Source organism: Aulonocara sp. 'chitande type north' Nkhata Bay, linkage group LG16, assembly GCF_057382095.1.
Source record: "Aulonocara sp. 'chitande type north' Nkhata Bay isolate Kocher_YH1m ecotype deep benthic linkage group LG16, A_spYH_male_GT1.1, whole genome shotgun sequence".
Classification (NCBI taxonomy): Eukaryota; Metazoa; Chordata; class Actinopteri; order Cichliformes; family Cichlidae; genus Aulonocara; species Aulonocara sp. 'chitande type north' Nkhata Bay.
In genome coordinates, this window is record NC_141359.1 from 18,266,031 (window position 1) to 18,281,550 (window position 15,520).

General features: G+C 37.9%; 2 protein-coding genes across 21 annotated transcripts in view; one reads left to right on the forward strand and one right to left on the reverse strand.

Moving 5' to 3' along the window:
• The window catches only part of mycbp2 (MYC binding protein 2), a 65,408-nt gene extending 64,326 nt beyond the window's left edge, over positions 1-1,082 (reverse strand). For all 17 annotated transcript variants that reach the window (XM_086265648.1, XM_086265658.1, XM_086265643.1 and 14 more), the window contains exon 1: positions 352-1,082. In XM_086265648.1, coding sequence (XP_086121774.1) covers positions 352-623 — 272 coding nt within the window. In that variant the 5' untranslated portion in view covers positions 624-1,082. The remainder of the gene's footprint in view (positions 1-351) is intronic.
• A 4,484-nt stretch (positions 1,083-5,566) lies between these two features.
• scel (sciellin) lies at positions 5,567-14,480 on the forward strand. 4 transcript variants are annotated; one of them, XM_086267374.1, is made up of 27 exons: positions 5,567-5,689; positions 7,027-7,058; positions 7,851-7,917; positions 8,111-8,173; positions 8,312-8,383; positions 8,470-8,502; positions 8,613-8,648; positions 8,743-8,778; positions 8,872-8,916; positions 9,005-9,076; positions 9,154-9,222; positions 10,102-10,176; positions 10,268-10,336; positions 10,424-10,480; positions 11,050-11,106; positions 11,398-11,451; positions 11,545-11,586; positions 11,700-11,768; positions 11,860-11,910; positions 12,008-12,058; positions 12,230-12,292; positions 12,396-12,449; positions 12,546-12,608; positions 12,709-12,783; positions 13,524-13,632; positions 13,863-13,965; positions 14,100-14,480. In XM_086267374.1, exons 2-27 carry the CDS (start codon positions 7,040-7,042, stop codon positions 14,114-14,116), a joined length of 1,521 nt encoding a protein of 506 aa, XP_086123500.1. In that variant the 5' UTR covers positions 5,567-5,689; positions 7,027-7,039; the 3' UTR covers positions 14,117-14,480. The 4 variants fall into 4 exon arrangements, with proteins under 4 accessions (XP_086123500.1, XP_086123502.1, XP_086123503.1 ...); XM_086267376.1 differs by having other exon boundaries at positions 11,863-11,910; XM_086267377.1 differs by lacking the exon at positions 11,545-11,586.
• Positions 14,481-15,520: the final 1,040 nt, after the last annotated feature.

Consider the following 15,520-nt stretch of genomic DNA (forward strand, 5'->3'; position numbering starts at 1 on the left):
TTTGCACCGGGAATGCAAAGCCCTCGCATTAGGGTGAACTAACGTAACGTTAGCTTAGATGGCTCCCATAAGCTAAGGAAGTCGAAGTCAAAATTGCTACCTAGCAAGCTAACCCGCAAACAAATTATAGAGTTCCTGAAATACTACCCGTAGTTAAAACACGCGCTTGTGTGACAAAAAATGAGATGCAACCAGAACCATATATAATAAGAAATATACGTGGAAGTTAGCTCATTGGTATTGACTGACGCACCACTGAGCAAGGGTTACTCTTAGCTTCGTTAGCCTGGTTAGCCCTACGAATGACAGCCCAGCCTCCGCGATATTTTTGATTTCATTTTATCCGCTCACCTTCCTTGATTTATCCCTTGCTCTTTATCGTTGATGGCGGTGGTATAAATCCGTCTGTATCTCTCCGCCAGGGCTCGTCCTGAGAGTAAAAGCTGGTACCGAGTCCGACAATCCGACTGGACTCCGGGTGTCGGGCAAGAACCCATCCCCGAACCGACGGTGGAGAGGTCGGCTCCTGCTCCAGAAATGACCCTGACACCCAGCCCCATCGACGGCGATAAGGAGGGCAGAATCCCACCACCGGCGGCCGCTGCCGCAGCAGCACACATCATCGTTTTGCAGAACAATGCATATATATATGTATATATCACACAAAAGATATCACAGCCAAATAATCTCTAGCCATCAGACGCAATCCACGTGTCGATGTATCCGCCACATGTCACATCATTTGTCCGCTACGAACTGCGAAAAAACAACAACGAGCATCCACGGTCCTCAGCGGTTATAAGCGCAAATTGTAGCCAATCTGGTGGTGCAGCTAAAAACCCAGTGTAGTCTTGCGATCCGGCCGCAGCGTCAACACGGTGCTCGACTCCAAGGATGATCCTCTCAAATCATAACTGAAATTTCTCGCGAAAAAGCAGAAACGAAAGCATTCATTTAGAAAAATCGCATTGTCGAGTTTCGTTTTTTGCTTCGTTTCTTGAATATTTCTTGACCCCGGAGAGGCAGCACCCTCAGTTGGGCTGCCATCTTAGCTCCATCATCCCTCCCCTCCCTGGCCGAGCCTTGCGTCGCCAGCATGCCGGGATATTTTCATACGTCTGAACCGAGCGATGCTATCATTGATTTAGCTGATCAATTACTTCTCTGTTTACACAATCGCTGCAAATGCGTAGTTCACTTTTCTTTTTTACATCAGATAAATAATCGTCGAGGCTAAGGACGGCCTCATAGATCAAAGGCAAATCCGCAGGGCTATTTTTTGAACACTGTGCACAGTTGGATTGTGGACATTTAAATTGTAGAAGTCAATACAGCAAGGGCCCCTCCCAGGTTGATCTAAAATTGGCACACACAAATACACAGATGGATTGCTCTTGGAATCGTTGTCCGCAATAAGAGTGGCCTTTAAAAACAGAGTTGCATATTTTTAAAACTGCTTTGATTTTTTTTTTTTTTTTTTTTTTGCGTGCTGCACTATTCCATTTAGCATTGCTCCATTTACACAGTGAACCCTGTGTAGCTGTGAACCCTGCCCTTTGATCTACCTTCTTGAACTTCTCCTTAGCTGGCACCAGGACTGCAGTTATTGATCTGCCGTCCCTCTTAATTGATCTTCACCGTGCTGCTGTGGGGGGATTATTCACTGAGTGTGGTTGTTTTATCTTCTCATTACTGCCTCAGAGTAAAGCTGCACATTACCGAAGTGCGTCAGCTATGCATTACCCAGATTGCGATGGTGATGGCGATATTTTAAAGGGTGACACAGGGGTGCAGGGGAGCTCCAGGGAGAGAGATAAAAAAGAAAAAGAAAAAAGGAGAAACACTGTGTTGGGTAACATCAAAATGGAAGCAAAGGCCAAAAAAACACCCTACTGCAGTATAAGGTGGAAAAGGAAACAGGTGTTTATACTTTCAGGTATGATATAGCAACGGATGATGCAATTAGCAGGTCATGTTTCAAACATGCTTCGCTGCATTCCCTTTAAATGTCTGTGCATGTGGAGGGGTGATGCATTTATTTAGGGAGAGAGAGCGAGAAAGAATGACAAAGGGGTACACAGGCCCTAGTGGTGCTTTATTGGCTGCACAGTATTGCAGTGGCCCAATGACAAGAGAGAGGTAGGTCTACTGTCTCTTCTCATAGCAACCGAGAAAGCATCCAGAGATTATCAGTGTCAGAGTGCCAGCATGCATCTGCCATGACAAAACCTGAAGAATTGTGTTCTCACAGCTGTCATGTGAAATATTAGAAGTGAAAAGCAGCTCTCTTGAAGTGCATCATAGCAGTTGTAATTGTCTCTACGTGGCAGGATATGAAAAGAGCATGATTCGGTATTGAAGATGCAGTCGCATCCAGAGGCTGCTCCCTTATTAACCCCTGGTTTTCTCAGCTCTGGCCAGTTACAGTAAATATAGGGAGGAGGGGGAGGGATGCCTGGGCAGAGTAGAAGTCCATATAGGACACAAACATGAGCAGAGCTGACAGAGACGATATCCAGCCGCCTCAGACACACACACACACACACACACACACACACACACACACACACACACACACACACACACACACACACATAGGAGATGGGGCTACTATTAGAGTCTAAGTAGGTTGTTAGGTTTTACGTTTTAACTCTGATCTCTTTATATCATAGTGTCTCAGCAGCATCATCAGTATTGACCTGACATAATGTGCCTTGACAAAATCAACTATATGGATAGAACTATGTCAGCCTTCATTCATCCTGGGAAATGAAATGTGGTGTTTAAAGTTCAAGCAATTAGTTTCAAACGTGCCTAATCTTTTTCAAGCATCTGTCGTATTTTGTTTCTTTTCATTCATTGAGAATATTAACGATCTAAAACCTAGTAGGACTGTGTTTCTAATGGCAGCTAATGACTCCTAATGTGTTTCTCTACATGACTGGAGAGGAAATTAATTGGTTCCTCGCACACATCGATGTGCCTCATTTATGCTTGAATGAAAGTGCTGATGTTGACTCAAACCTCTTATGTTCAAATTGCTCGGATTAGAGTGAAATGCATTCACTGCATTATTATATGATTTTTTTCCGATTGAATTTCTTCTAAATAGTGCAGTTGTTGCACGTTACAAAATTCAAGAGACCTGTGACACTTTGTTACTAAAGGGGCAGCTGAAAGTAGCTTCTGCATTTATCTGTTTGGTATTGACAGTCATATTTACAACTAACTCTTTCAGTCATCTTGATAGCACAGGTTATATTTATTCTTTTCTTCTGACTCACTAACAGTAAATCTTAAGGACATGTTTCGCCTTGAGCAACTTGTCTCACATTTATATATTTCCACGTAGCTAAGCAACCTGGAAAATAATTTCTATCATTATAGCTCTAGCGCCACCCAGTGTTGATCTTTTACTTAAACGTTGTAAAGACTGCAAAGAGAGCAGAGACATCTCGAACTCTAAGGAAATTAATCTGAGGGTTCTCAAGCTGCTCATTAATATGCAGACAAGTTAGTTAAAGACAAATCATAATCATAGCTGAGAGGGTATTTCCTTCAAAAATGTGTCTTTTAAAATCTTTGCTTCAGACTGCTTTAACCTTTAATTCAGGTCTGGATAGCCTGCATTCCTCTCGTACTGTCGCTGTTACTAGGAGGATTTCACCTATCAGTATTGTGTTGTCACACCCATGGATGTTATGCACCTTTCATACCTATCACCATTCAAGAGACGGCACTCCCAATAATCAAGCTCACACACAGACAGTGTGACATTCATGCTTCAAGACTGACTGTCACTTGACATTCTTAAGCATCGGTCTGAGACCTCCCAAGTCTGTCATTGAGCAAGTCAGCTATGTCAGTTTGGCTGGCAGAACACATTATTTAATCAGCTGAATTACATATCAGAAGAAATCTTGTTCAAAGTCTAAATGTTTAAGGCAACAGAAACAGCTAATCAATCATCAGTAGCCAAGCTGCTTTGTGACCAGGCCTCAAAGGCATAAGGTCTGAGTTTGGGTTGTTGTGAAATTTTATTGGACCTCAGTGATGTTAGATAACAAGTACCTTTATTACTATACACGTGTAAAGTATCCACTCCCATCCAAAGTGCTATAAATTCAAGGAAATGTTGATACATGGTTATATAGCGGGGTAATCTTTTTACTCAGAGGTTCAAACACAAGACCTGTGGGGAGACTCCAATTCAATGAAGGAGGGCACCAGTTTTGAAATTTTAACTGTACTTTTGGTTTTACAGCTTTTGTTACTGATAAAGACTTCCCCCATTGAGGTTCATGCTACATGAAAGTAATTAGTAAATGAGAGAAGATAACACTTTTTCAATATCTGCTAAAGACATTTATGAGGAATTTCTGGTTTTCACAATGGGTCCACAGTAAAAAAAAAAGAAAGAAAGAAAGAAAGAAAGAAAGAAAGAAAGAAAGAAAGAAAGAAAGAAAGAAAGAAAGAAAGAAAGAAAGAAAGAAAGAAAGAAAGAAAGAAAGAAAGAAAGGATTACTGGACAGTCTGTGCAATGAGCTACCAAAGCCTTTTCTGTAATTTTACACATTTATTTCTTACATTTTAAGCCCAAAGATAAGCATATAAGTTTCATTTACTACAGCAGCATTTTCTTAATCATGGAGAAAAATAGGGACATACTGACAAACTGCACGTCTTTCATTATATTAAGTTAGCGCAGGGGTGTAAAACAAGTGTAAAACAAGTTCAACATCCCTGTTTTGCATGTTAAGTTGGTATAACTGGTACCTTTGGCAACTCCTTCAGAAATCTACATTCAACATTAAAAACATAGGGTTCTGGTTGAGCTCCCTTCATTCAGCTGTCGGGCTATTGCAAAGGCTCTGGTTTGAATCTGCACCATACCATTTGGTGCTGTCTTTCTCCAAGCTTTACTCTTAACTGTCGTACTAAATGCTAAAACGCCTCCAAAAATATTCAAATACACACACAAGCCACTTCATTTAGTCTATCTGCAAAACTGAATGCAATAAAAACACCACCACAGGCAGCATTTACATTTAAAATCACAGGCAACTGAGTACACTCTCAGTCTCATGACCCCAATAGAATTATCATCTTACTGACAACATCAGCAAAAATATAGAGGATTCTTAATAGGTGGAATTTATAGCAGAACTACCATACTGGATTAATTTGGTTAGAAGTGTACCTAATGAAGTGAGTGAAGTGTGTGCGCATGCTTTATATTTCTATCTTCAATTTACATTATACCACAATGAGCATAAAAAAGCCACAAGATTACTTTCTAGTGTTAAAAATATATTTATGCAAGTTCAAGCCTGTAGTAGGATTAGGACAGAGAGAATCCCACACCCACGTTGGAGGTTTGCTTCCTCATCACTCAAGTTGAGCTGCAGGTCTTTCAGCACTCCACCCAGTTCCATGTTCTCGAAAAACAAGCAATTAGGAAACACTGATGACGGAGATAGAAACATGTAGAATGAGAGCGACAGAGAGAGAAAACCTATTCTCTGATTCTTCCGTAAAGCCACGCCCGTGGGTGGCCTTGAATCTCCACTCCCTTAAGGTTTAAAGCAAAAGGAATGACAAGGGTGTGATTGTGTAGCGTGACAGACAGGTGTTGAGCGCCGAGCTGGAAGTGAGAGTTTTCCATCAAGTCAAAGAGGTTTCTGTGGAGGTATGTACTCTTTCTCTGTGTGTGAATGTTTTATCAGTTTTTTATTTTAGCTGAAACTGTGTGCAATGATACTTCAGAGGTATTAAAAATATACTCGATAAATTGAGATTGTATATGAGACGAGTTTTTTGAGATGGTGTTTTGCATTGAGGCGTAAAGGAAAATAAATCAGAGAACACACTGTATGTCGGGTTATGTAATGATATCGTTGTAGTGTTTATGTCAGATTGCATTTCTTTTGAGGAAATAATGGTGCCTTACAGATAAAAAGAGGAGTCAGAACGGACTGATTTGCAGTTGTGCACTCAAAAACAATCACCCTAAATAAAGATGAAGAAATTATTTCAAGTGAAACGTGATGAAAGCGATAAAATCAAAAGTTTTTTTATTCAAAACATGAATCATAATCAAGGAGAATATGCTTGGTAAAAACAGAATGTATAAAATCAAGTGAAATTCATTTGATCAGATTCCATTAAATGTAACATTTTAAATTGTACTTATGTAACAAAATTACATGGAAACTTTACATGTAATCAAATTACTTAAAGTCAGCATTTTGGGCATAAACGTTTTTTGAGCATATTCTGCCTTTAATGTTTTTTCTCACAACAGTTCAGATCCGATAAACCACTGGATGAGAGATTTGATCTGTTTTATGATATCTTATCTGAAAACATTTAAATTATCTTTTAGAAACTAGAAGATTGTTGTTGTTGTTGTTTTTGTCCGATAATTAAATATCCAGAAACACATAACAATGACAAAAAAAAAAAACTAATTGGACTCATGAACAGACAAATATGCCATTTACAGTTATAACTTCTGTTGGGGTTGTAAGTCTACCTTGAGGTTTATGATGTATGTTCGTGCTGGAGGGTGAAATGAAAGGGCGCAAGCTTTATCATCGATCGACTGTGGCCTGTCACGCCTTTCTCAGCAAAAGGTCTCTGTTTTGATGACAAAGGCGTGTTTGGAGAAGGTGTGTTGTGGGTGGGTGTGTCTTACATGTGGGTACAAATCAAGACTAACCAGTTTAAGCTTAATATTTCCTGAGTCTGGGGTTAAACAGAACTTTTGATTTACTACAGATGCAGTGTCAAACCCAACAAGGCAAGCTCATAAATCCAGTCTGTCCATGAAGGGCATGTGTGTGCTCATGACACAAGTATACAGATGGCAGAAAGCAGTGATTACTTGTTCACTTCATTATGCAGCATAAAGACACCAACGGCACATAAAAGGTTTTAGCCTAGCGTGCCACCCAGTGGCTAATGAGCTGTGCTCCATTTTTTCCCTGTTTTCTCATCAATGTTCTTGTTGTTTCACACTTACAGGTAAAATTTCAAAATGAGCGCTTACAAAACTGGTAAGTTGAGAAATATCAAAGAATAAAATTTACAAATCAAATTCTAAGTAATGCGGATTTTTAAAATAGCAGATGCAAGACTGAAAGGTTCCAGTAGTTATATGACTCTGCTGCCTATTAATTATGTTAATAATATACTTAATATATTTAAAACATGCATGAAATTGTTTCCCTTTGTTATTACACTCACTGAAATAGGTTAGATTATTGCTTGTAGTCAAAATGAGTATGTGAACTAAAAAGAATTTGTCAAAATAAAAACAATGGGGGAAAAACAGTAAAATAGACTGAAGGATATATTGCATATTATAAATATATAAAGATATATATTTTTGTATATTAATAGTGATATAAATGATACAGAAATTCGAATTACAAATAATGAACCAATCAATTTTAAAAACAGAGTAGTTTATTTCATCTAAGACTTAAAATACTTACAAATGCACAAGCCCAGTACTTATGTTCGCCCCATACATGCTATATTTTAATTTAATTTTTAAGTGCATCACAGTGAGAGAAACCACAGCTCGAATACAGCAATGTGCAGTTGTTGCAGTGTGCAGCAGTAAAGACAAGACCTGAGATGCAAAAAAAGAGTATTCATTGATTAGAAAACTTTATAAATACCTTCCCCATTTAATTTTCAGGAGCAGTGTGCTAATTAGTTTTTAATTGGCTCTATTATGTTCTGTTAAACAGGTATTAACTTTTAAGTCCTTAAAAACTGTGTGTTACTTAATTAAGTAAATGAATGATAAATGTGTAATTTTTTCTGTCCTGTATTACCAGGCAAGACTTCTCTTCTAAAAGACAACAGCTGGATCAGAAAACCAGATGATGAGGAAGAACCTGTTGAGTAAGTACAACAAGGATAAAAGTTAAAACAGATGCTTACGCACACATGCATTTAGAGAATGGCAGAATTGTTGGGTGTGACTTTTGGGTCAAAGCTCAGATTTCTTTCAACCTTAAAAAAGGCCTTCTCACATTCCTCTTGCGAGTCACAGCATTGAGTCATCTCTGTGTAAATAGTTTTTTTTCTCCTACAGCCAAGATCCAAACTTCACCAGAAGTGTTCTAGGTCAATACAAATCCAAAGAAACTCTTGCGAGGTAAAACAAACATTTAAATTCACCTTAATTTGCAGACAAATGAAGGAACACTAATATGTTCTGTGATGACTGGTTTCAAGTTAAGAAAAGAGTCTCTTATTCTTTTGCATCCTGTAAATTTTTATGCATTTCTCACAGTTTAGAGCCTGAAGAAGAAACAGCCACCAAACCAAGCAACACAGCTACATCTGTGCAAGAGCTCAGCAAGAGGTACCATTTGTGTGACACATGTGATATATTTAAATAAAAGCCATATAAATGGCAGGAACAATAATGAGTCATTTCTCTCACTGAAGGTTCGGTGGAAAGCAGAATGACCTGAAGACCAAGTTAGTACAGTTTTCTTCTTTTACAGTCACAGTTTTGTTACAGTTGTGTTATTATTAATTTGTGCACTTCAAGGCATGAGATTAAGTAAGAGTTTTTTTCTGTTTTGCAGCACTCTTTCTTCCACTAAGACCTCCTACACTAAAAGGTACATTTTTGTAAAACCACTCATAGCCCAAAATTGACTCTTTCTGGAATTTTTGAATAGGAAATCACCTGAATGATCTGCCTCTTTGTTACAGTACATATTCATCTGTGAAGGCAGATTCACCCACTGTGTACGTAAAGCTCCAGTCCATTGCATCTAATGCAATAATCAACAGAGGAGAAATTAATATAATGTGTAATCTTGTATTTCCATGTCCCTGCAGCACCACCACAACCAAGACTACTGTGACAGAGTATCCAAAGACAAGGTACACAAGGAATGCATGAACACACCAGCAAGTTAACACATTACAATGACACGTTAAGTAAATGGGTTTCACGTCTCTCTTTTTTCAGCACCAAAACAACCACAGTCACCAAGGATGGATCAACTACTGAGACCACTACTACCACCACCCAAAGCGTCAAGTAGGGAACACTGCATCAAGTTACATTATTACACATGCAATCCGTATCATATTATTGACATTTATTTGCCTTTATAGGTCTCCTGTGACTAAAACTCCAATCAGCTCTGGGACATTCTCTGACCGGGTCAGGACTTCCAGCAAAGGGTAAAAATAATGTAGTGATTTATAGTAGATGCAATATTTTAATTATTTACTTCAGTATGAGAAACAGCATCATCGTCACTCACCAGGCTGTTGAATCTGAAGTCGAGCAACTAACAAGTATATTTAGTAACATGACCAACATCAGTTTTAATCATTACAGGTTAGACTACCCAGTTATACATCAATTCGTTAAAAAAGAGCTCCACTGAAACCAAGTACAACATTTAACAATTGTTTTTATGGAATGAAATCAATCATAATGACCCTGTGAAATAGTAATATCAGACTGTACTTGCCAGAACTTATACACCAGTCCTGTGAGAAGGAAACTCTTGACAGGACTCTTTGCAATCCTGTAAAACACTAAGTACCCGCACGGATTCATTAGCTTGTAGAACAACCTTTAGCAGCAAAAACTTGAAGTAATACATTTTCGAATGATTTTATCAGTCACGAGTCTCCTGCAACATCATGTCAGTCAGGTTGGGTGATCAATTAAGTGTATTTGATTATCGGTTCCTAACTGCAACTTACCCTCTTAAATTTAATGAAAATATGAAAGGTGTAATTAGTTTTTCATAGAATATACAATTTCACTGTGTATGTGTATAGCTAAAACTAAGATTTAGTAGTATACTGAACACTGAATATTTTCATACTGACTTATTGCTACTTTCACTTAGAAGTCATAGGCCAGTAAGGCTGAGCCTTCAGATATAATAAGTCACAACAGCTTTTGCTTTACAAGCTAACCCAGTATTTTAAAAGCATCTTAGAAATTGCAGCACTTAGATGTATATTTAGAGTTTCTTAAAGAGGCCACATATAAGCACATCATGCTACATGAGAGGCTGAGTTTTTCCCCATCTTTCCAAACAGGCAAGAATACCAACCCTACTCACCTACCTTAACGACACCCAAAGTGACGGAGACAACTGTTACCCTCACCAAAGAGTAAGACACAGATTATTCAGTTAGTGTAGTATTATAACCCATGTGTCACCTGCAATTTCAGATTTATTTATATTTTTATTGTTCTGTGCAGTACGGAGGACAAAGTTTACGACACGCACCTCCCCTCATCCATCCAGGATGATCTGTCACCCACAGAGAGGTGAAGCCCAGAACTTAGATTATATTGGTCATGGCACCAGGCTTTCAGTAATTACATTCTCAGTAAGACACATTTTTCTCTATGCAGCAAAACAACTATCTCCACAACTAAGACTGTGACAGTGAAAAGCAGCACTGACACAAAGTGAGTACCATCCTAGCGCGCGCGCGGGGGGGGGGGGGGGGGGGGGGGTGCATACTGTTAAGATGACATATTCAAATTAGTCAGATAAAAGTCATTTTTTATATAGCAATAAATTTCATTTGTTATTCTACTATCTGATATTGCACTGTGCCATGAGATGTACTTTTGTCCAAAACATTGAGCTACCACAATGTAGTTGTACCACAGTATTAGTCTCCTTTAGTGTTTAACAAAACATAGCTGATCAATAAACCATTTGAAAATAAATAGTATATACACATATATACACATATATACACAACACATCTGACAGAGCAGTGTGAGTGAATATGATTAGTGTTTTTTGCATGCAGTTTGGAGTAAATGTTCAGGAATCTAAATATTCCTGACATGACTAAGTTTGCTGATGTCATGACTCCATGTAAATAACTATTATTAAACTCTGTAATATGCCAGAGATTTAAACAAATATTTATTGGCACCATAAAGTTTAGGGAGCTTCCAAGCTCGACGCAGCAAAATGTGATTAAAAAACGACTAACAATGTCTCTTACTTTTGTCTGTTGTAGTGCTAAAGACCAACTCTATGATACACTCATTCCAGGTTCAGTCAAGGCTGATGACAGGTAATGCATACACTCTTTCATTATGAGTCCTCCCGTTTAGCCTTTATACACACTGTAATAAAAATCTAATAAATTGTTGCAATTGTTATTGAATTTAATGATGTCGAAAGTAGAGTTGCTGAAAAGCACACAATGCACGTCACAGTATACCTTATATGTTATATATTAGGTATGTTCTTATAAATGGTGTATTGAGATCATTTAAAGTAAGTAAATTGATGCTGTTTAATTTGACACTATAATCATACGTTACTGATCATTATGTAATACCTGATATTGGCTTCGTCACAGCAAATCAATCGTGTCCACTACTAAGACTGTGACAGTGAAAAGCAGCTATGATGAGTAAGTTACTACAGCACAATACACAAACAGTGGCACCGATATAAATACACAAACAGTACAGTAAAATGTTTGGTGTTCTTTTTACTTTTTCAGTGATGTTTTTAAAGCTAAAACCCCCACAAAGACTTCCTTTAAGTAAGATAAACCTTGTATAAACCTCAACTGTTGTACAAAAGAAAACAGAATTTAAAAAAAATAAGAACTGCACATACAGTATAATCACTAAATTTACATTTCTGTCACTGCAGAGCTGAGGATCAGCTGTATGACACCCTGCTGCCTACTTCCATCAGATCTGATTCCTCTTCCCCAGTCAGGTGAGACATCTCAGCGAACATTTAGTCATTAAAAAACAAAACAACTATTTCACCATTGTGGTGGATGAAACCTCACATTTTGCCATTTTAGCAGCTCAAGCGTCAAAAAGACAGAGATTGTCACTGTGGAGAGCAGCAGAGGGTAAGCAGTAGAAATGAATGACAAAAATGACCAAAAAATTGTGTAGTTTGTGTGTAGTTTTGTCAAATTGACCTTTTTTGTTTATCTTGTCATTTAGAGGAGAAAGTCCCTCTCCAGTGTCAACATCTTCTACCCGCAGCCTCTCCAGGTAAACTAACAGAGCACTCCTGGATTACCCATTTACTTATTCAAATTATTATTATTCTCCTTTAGAATTTCTGTTTCTTTATACCTCATCAAACTCTAATTTATTTAATCATAACAAGATTTTCTACATCCAGCTCTTTCTTATCAAACTAAATCCATTGCCTCTTTATAGCTACAGTTCATACTCCAGTGATATACCCTCCACTCGCACCACCTCCTATACCATAACTACCAGGTAATTACTATCACTGTCTCTCAACCTTTTGTTATAAAAATATAGTGCAGCGTGGTTATACTCTTTCTATTATTCCTGATTTGTTCCCTTTTTTCATACTCAGTGATGACTATAGCAGCAACCGCAACACTTATACTTACTCCAGACCAGACTCCAGGTATGAAGCAAAGCAAACAAAGACATTATAAACAGTATGCGCTAAACATATTCTAAACTCCACATGCAATCTCTGGGCCATGTTATCTTTTTACAGTTATGAGTACACCAGTATCACAAGTCCCTCCATCTACTCTTCTACATCATACAGGAGCCGCAGGTATTAAATTATTTTTTGAACAAACGAATCCAAAACTTATCACTGGCACACAAACACTGTACGAGTTAGTAAAACAACACTCTTTCATTAACTCTCTCAGCAGGTCAGATGACATTCTGTCAGAGCCAACCTACTCAAAGTCTTCCGTGAAGAGTGCATATGCACCTCCTGAAAGGTAGGAATCGGGCAGCAATAGCCTTTTTAGACACTGAAAACATTTGTGTGGAAATAAGTGTGCAGACTGACTGTCATCTAGAAGCTCAGTGAAGCTGTACTTGGATACAGTGTTGCTTTGAGCAAAGCATGAATATCGGCATGCTAATGTACTGATATGCAGATTTTAAGCATCTGTCACATTAACCACCTTAATACAGCATGTCAGCATGTTAATAATTGCTTTTTAGCAAATACACCTAAAGTAAACCTAAAGATCACGTGTTTGTTTAAAAACCTAACTAGCTGTAGGGGGCATTGCTCAGCATTCAAGGCAATCAAAAAAAATTGAGGTAGAACTAGGGGACCATTTATTTCTGCTGTAATTGTTTTTGCACCAGTCCATCCAATTGTTGCTGTTATAGTTTGCTGAAAGTTAAGAAGGTAAACTTGATATTTATCCTGTCTTCCTCCCTGAGTTTGGCTCTGCCAGAGTTTTCTTCCTGTTAAAAGGGAGATTTTCCCTTCCCACTGTTACCAAGGGTTGCTCATAGGTGGTGTCTGACTGGGGTTGGGGTTTTCTCTGTATTATTGTATGGTTTACCTTAAAATATAAAGTGCATTGAGGCGACTGTTGCTGTGATTTGGTGTTATATAAATAAAACCGAAACAAAATTAATAGAATTAAATCAAGAACACATATATACAGTCACTTTTCTTTTACTCTAATATAAACACTTGATAAATTTTTGTCCCACACAGGACAGTGCTAGAGAAAGATCTGTGCACAGTCTGCCGTAAGCCCTTCACTGGTGATGCCAAGATGGTCCTGGATGACATAAATATGAAATGCCATGCTTCCTGCTTTAAAGTGAGTAAAATAATTTTAAGATGGGGCTTTCCTTTCTTTGGTCAACAACAAGCAGTGGTTGAAAAACAACTATGTCAAGACTTTACCAAAGTAAAGTCTTAGTATTGTTTTGAAATTACCAGTGACTCATGAACTCCTAATTATTAAGACCTCACAGAATATTTTTGATGTATACAGCCATTGTTGTCTCAGGATTCTGTTTCCTCATGTGAGCATTTGTGTTTTGGCAGTGTGAGGTGTGTAACATTACTTTGGGTAATCTAAAGGCTGGGGACAGCTTGTGGATTTACAAGCGTATGGTTCACTGTTCGAACTGCTTTGAGGTCACCAAAGGTAAGTAATTATTAGGATTTCTTCATTTTCCTGGATGTAAAGCTCCAGTGACTAAATATTTGTACCGTATGTATTACTCTATTTGTTTTAATTTCAAAAGGTCTTAGTTCAAATTGTACATCCTTCCCCCACAGAAAAATGGCAACGCTGATGCTCCAAATATACTTAATGGATTATTGATTATCAGCTTTGGGTGTCGTGGGATCTCATGGACTAGCATTACAATGAGCTGACAAATCTTTATGTGGGTGTTTTGTGAAATGACAGTTACATTTTAATAACATGAATGCAGTATATAATAAACTATTTAGTAGCTGTGTTGCCTTGATATTGGTGTTTCTGTATCTACCTCTATGCACCATATCAGCTCTTATTGTCTTTGGCTTGCATTTTGTAGGGAAACTTCATTCTAAAACGATACATTGCAATATTGAGGGCCGGGGGCTTTTTCTTTGTGCAATAAAAGCTATAAAGTGTCTTTATCTAATAAAATTAAAATATTCTACTTCTTTTAAGACGTTTGTGTTCATTTTCTTCCTTAATTATATACCAGTGAAATGTAATCTACCCATTAAAGTCATAATTTACAGTTAATGGAACTTGATATATTTGACAATTTTAGGATAATTATACAATATATTATCATAAAATCATCTCATGTCTTCTGCACTGTTTGGTTAATTTAGTGGGTTCAGGAACTTGATTTGGGTTACGGTCTTCACTTATGTGCAAAAATATTATGCTTTCATATTTTATTAAGACTTTTTATTGAAGATTTTGGGTTTACGTTATTAAAAAAGAAACATTACATCGATTTTATATATCCACTGTATATTCGATACATATTTTAGTCTTCAACATCTTTTCTGCATGAGATATGCTTCTAGCTTTGCCATGCAAATCAATTAGCCCAACTAATTTGTATTCAAGAAACTATATCATATTTTATTTTAGTGACATAGCCCATAATAAGGACTAAATTATGCTAAATTTGAACTTCTAAAGAGGCCGAACATTGTAATGACAGCTTCAGACAGTTGCTGCAGATTTATAAGTTGCATATAATGACAATCTCCTGTTAGTACTTCAGTGGATGAGAACTGGTGACTCTGGAGGTCATTTGAGTACACTGAACTTGTGGTCATGTCACAAAAAAGCAGTTTGAGATGATTTGTGACATGGCACGTTATCCTGCTAGAAGCAGCCATCAGAGTATGGATACACTGTAGTCATAAAGGGATGTCCACTTTTGGTGATCCATGCAAACTGTAGGCTGAGCTTAACGAGTGACACCTGGTGTGGTCTTCTGCTGCTGGTCTGACACGTTGCGCATTCGTTACAATTTCTGACTCCGCCATCTGAATACAAAAAAACCCTGAGACTCATCAAACCAGGCAACATTTTTCAAATCACTATGGTGCATTTTTGGTGAGTGTGTGCACCCTTTAGGTTCATCACGTTGTATATTCAGAGATGCTCTTCTGCATACTTTGGGTGTAACGATTGTTTGTTTCAGTGACTGCCTTCTTATCAGCTCAAAGCAATCCGGTTATGT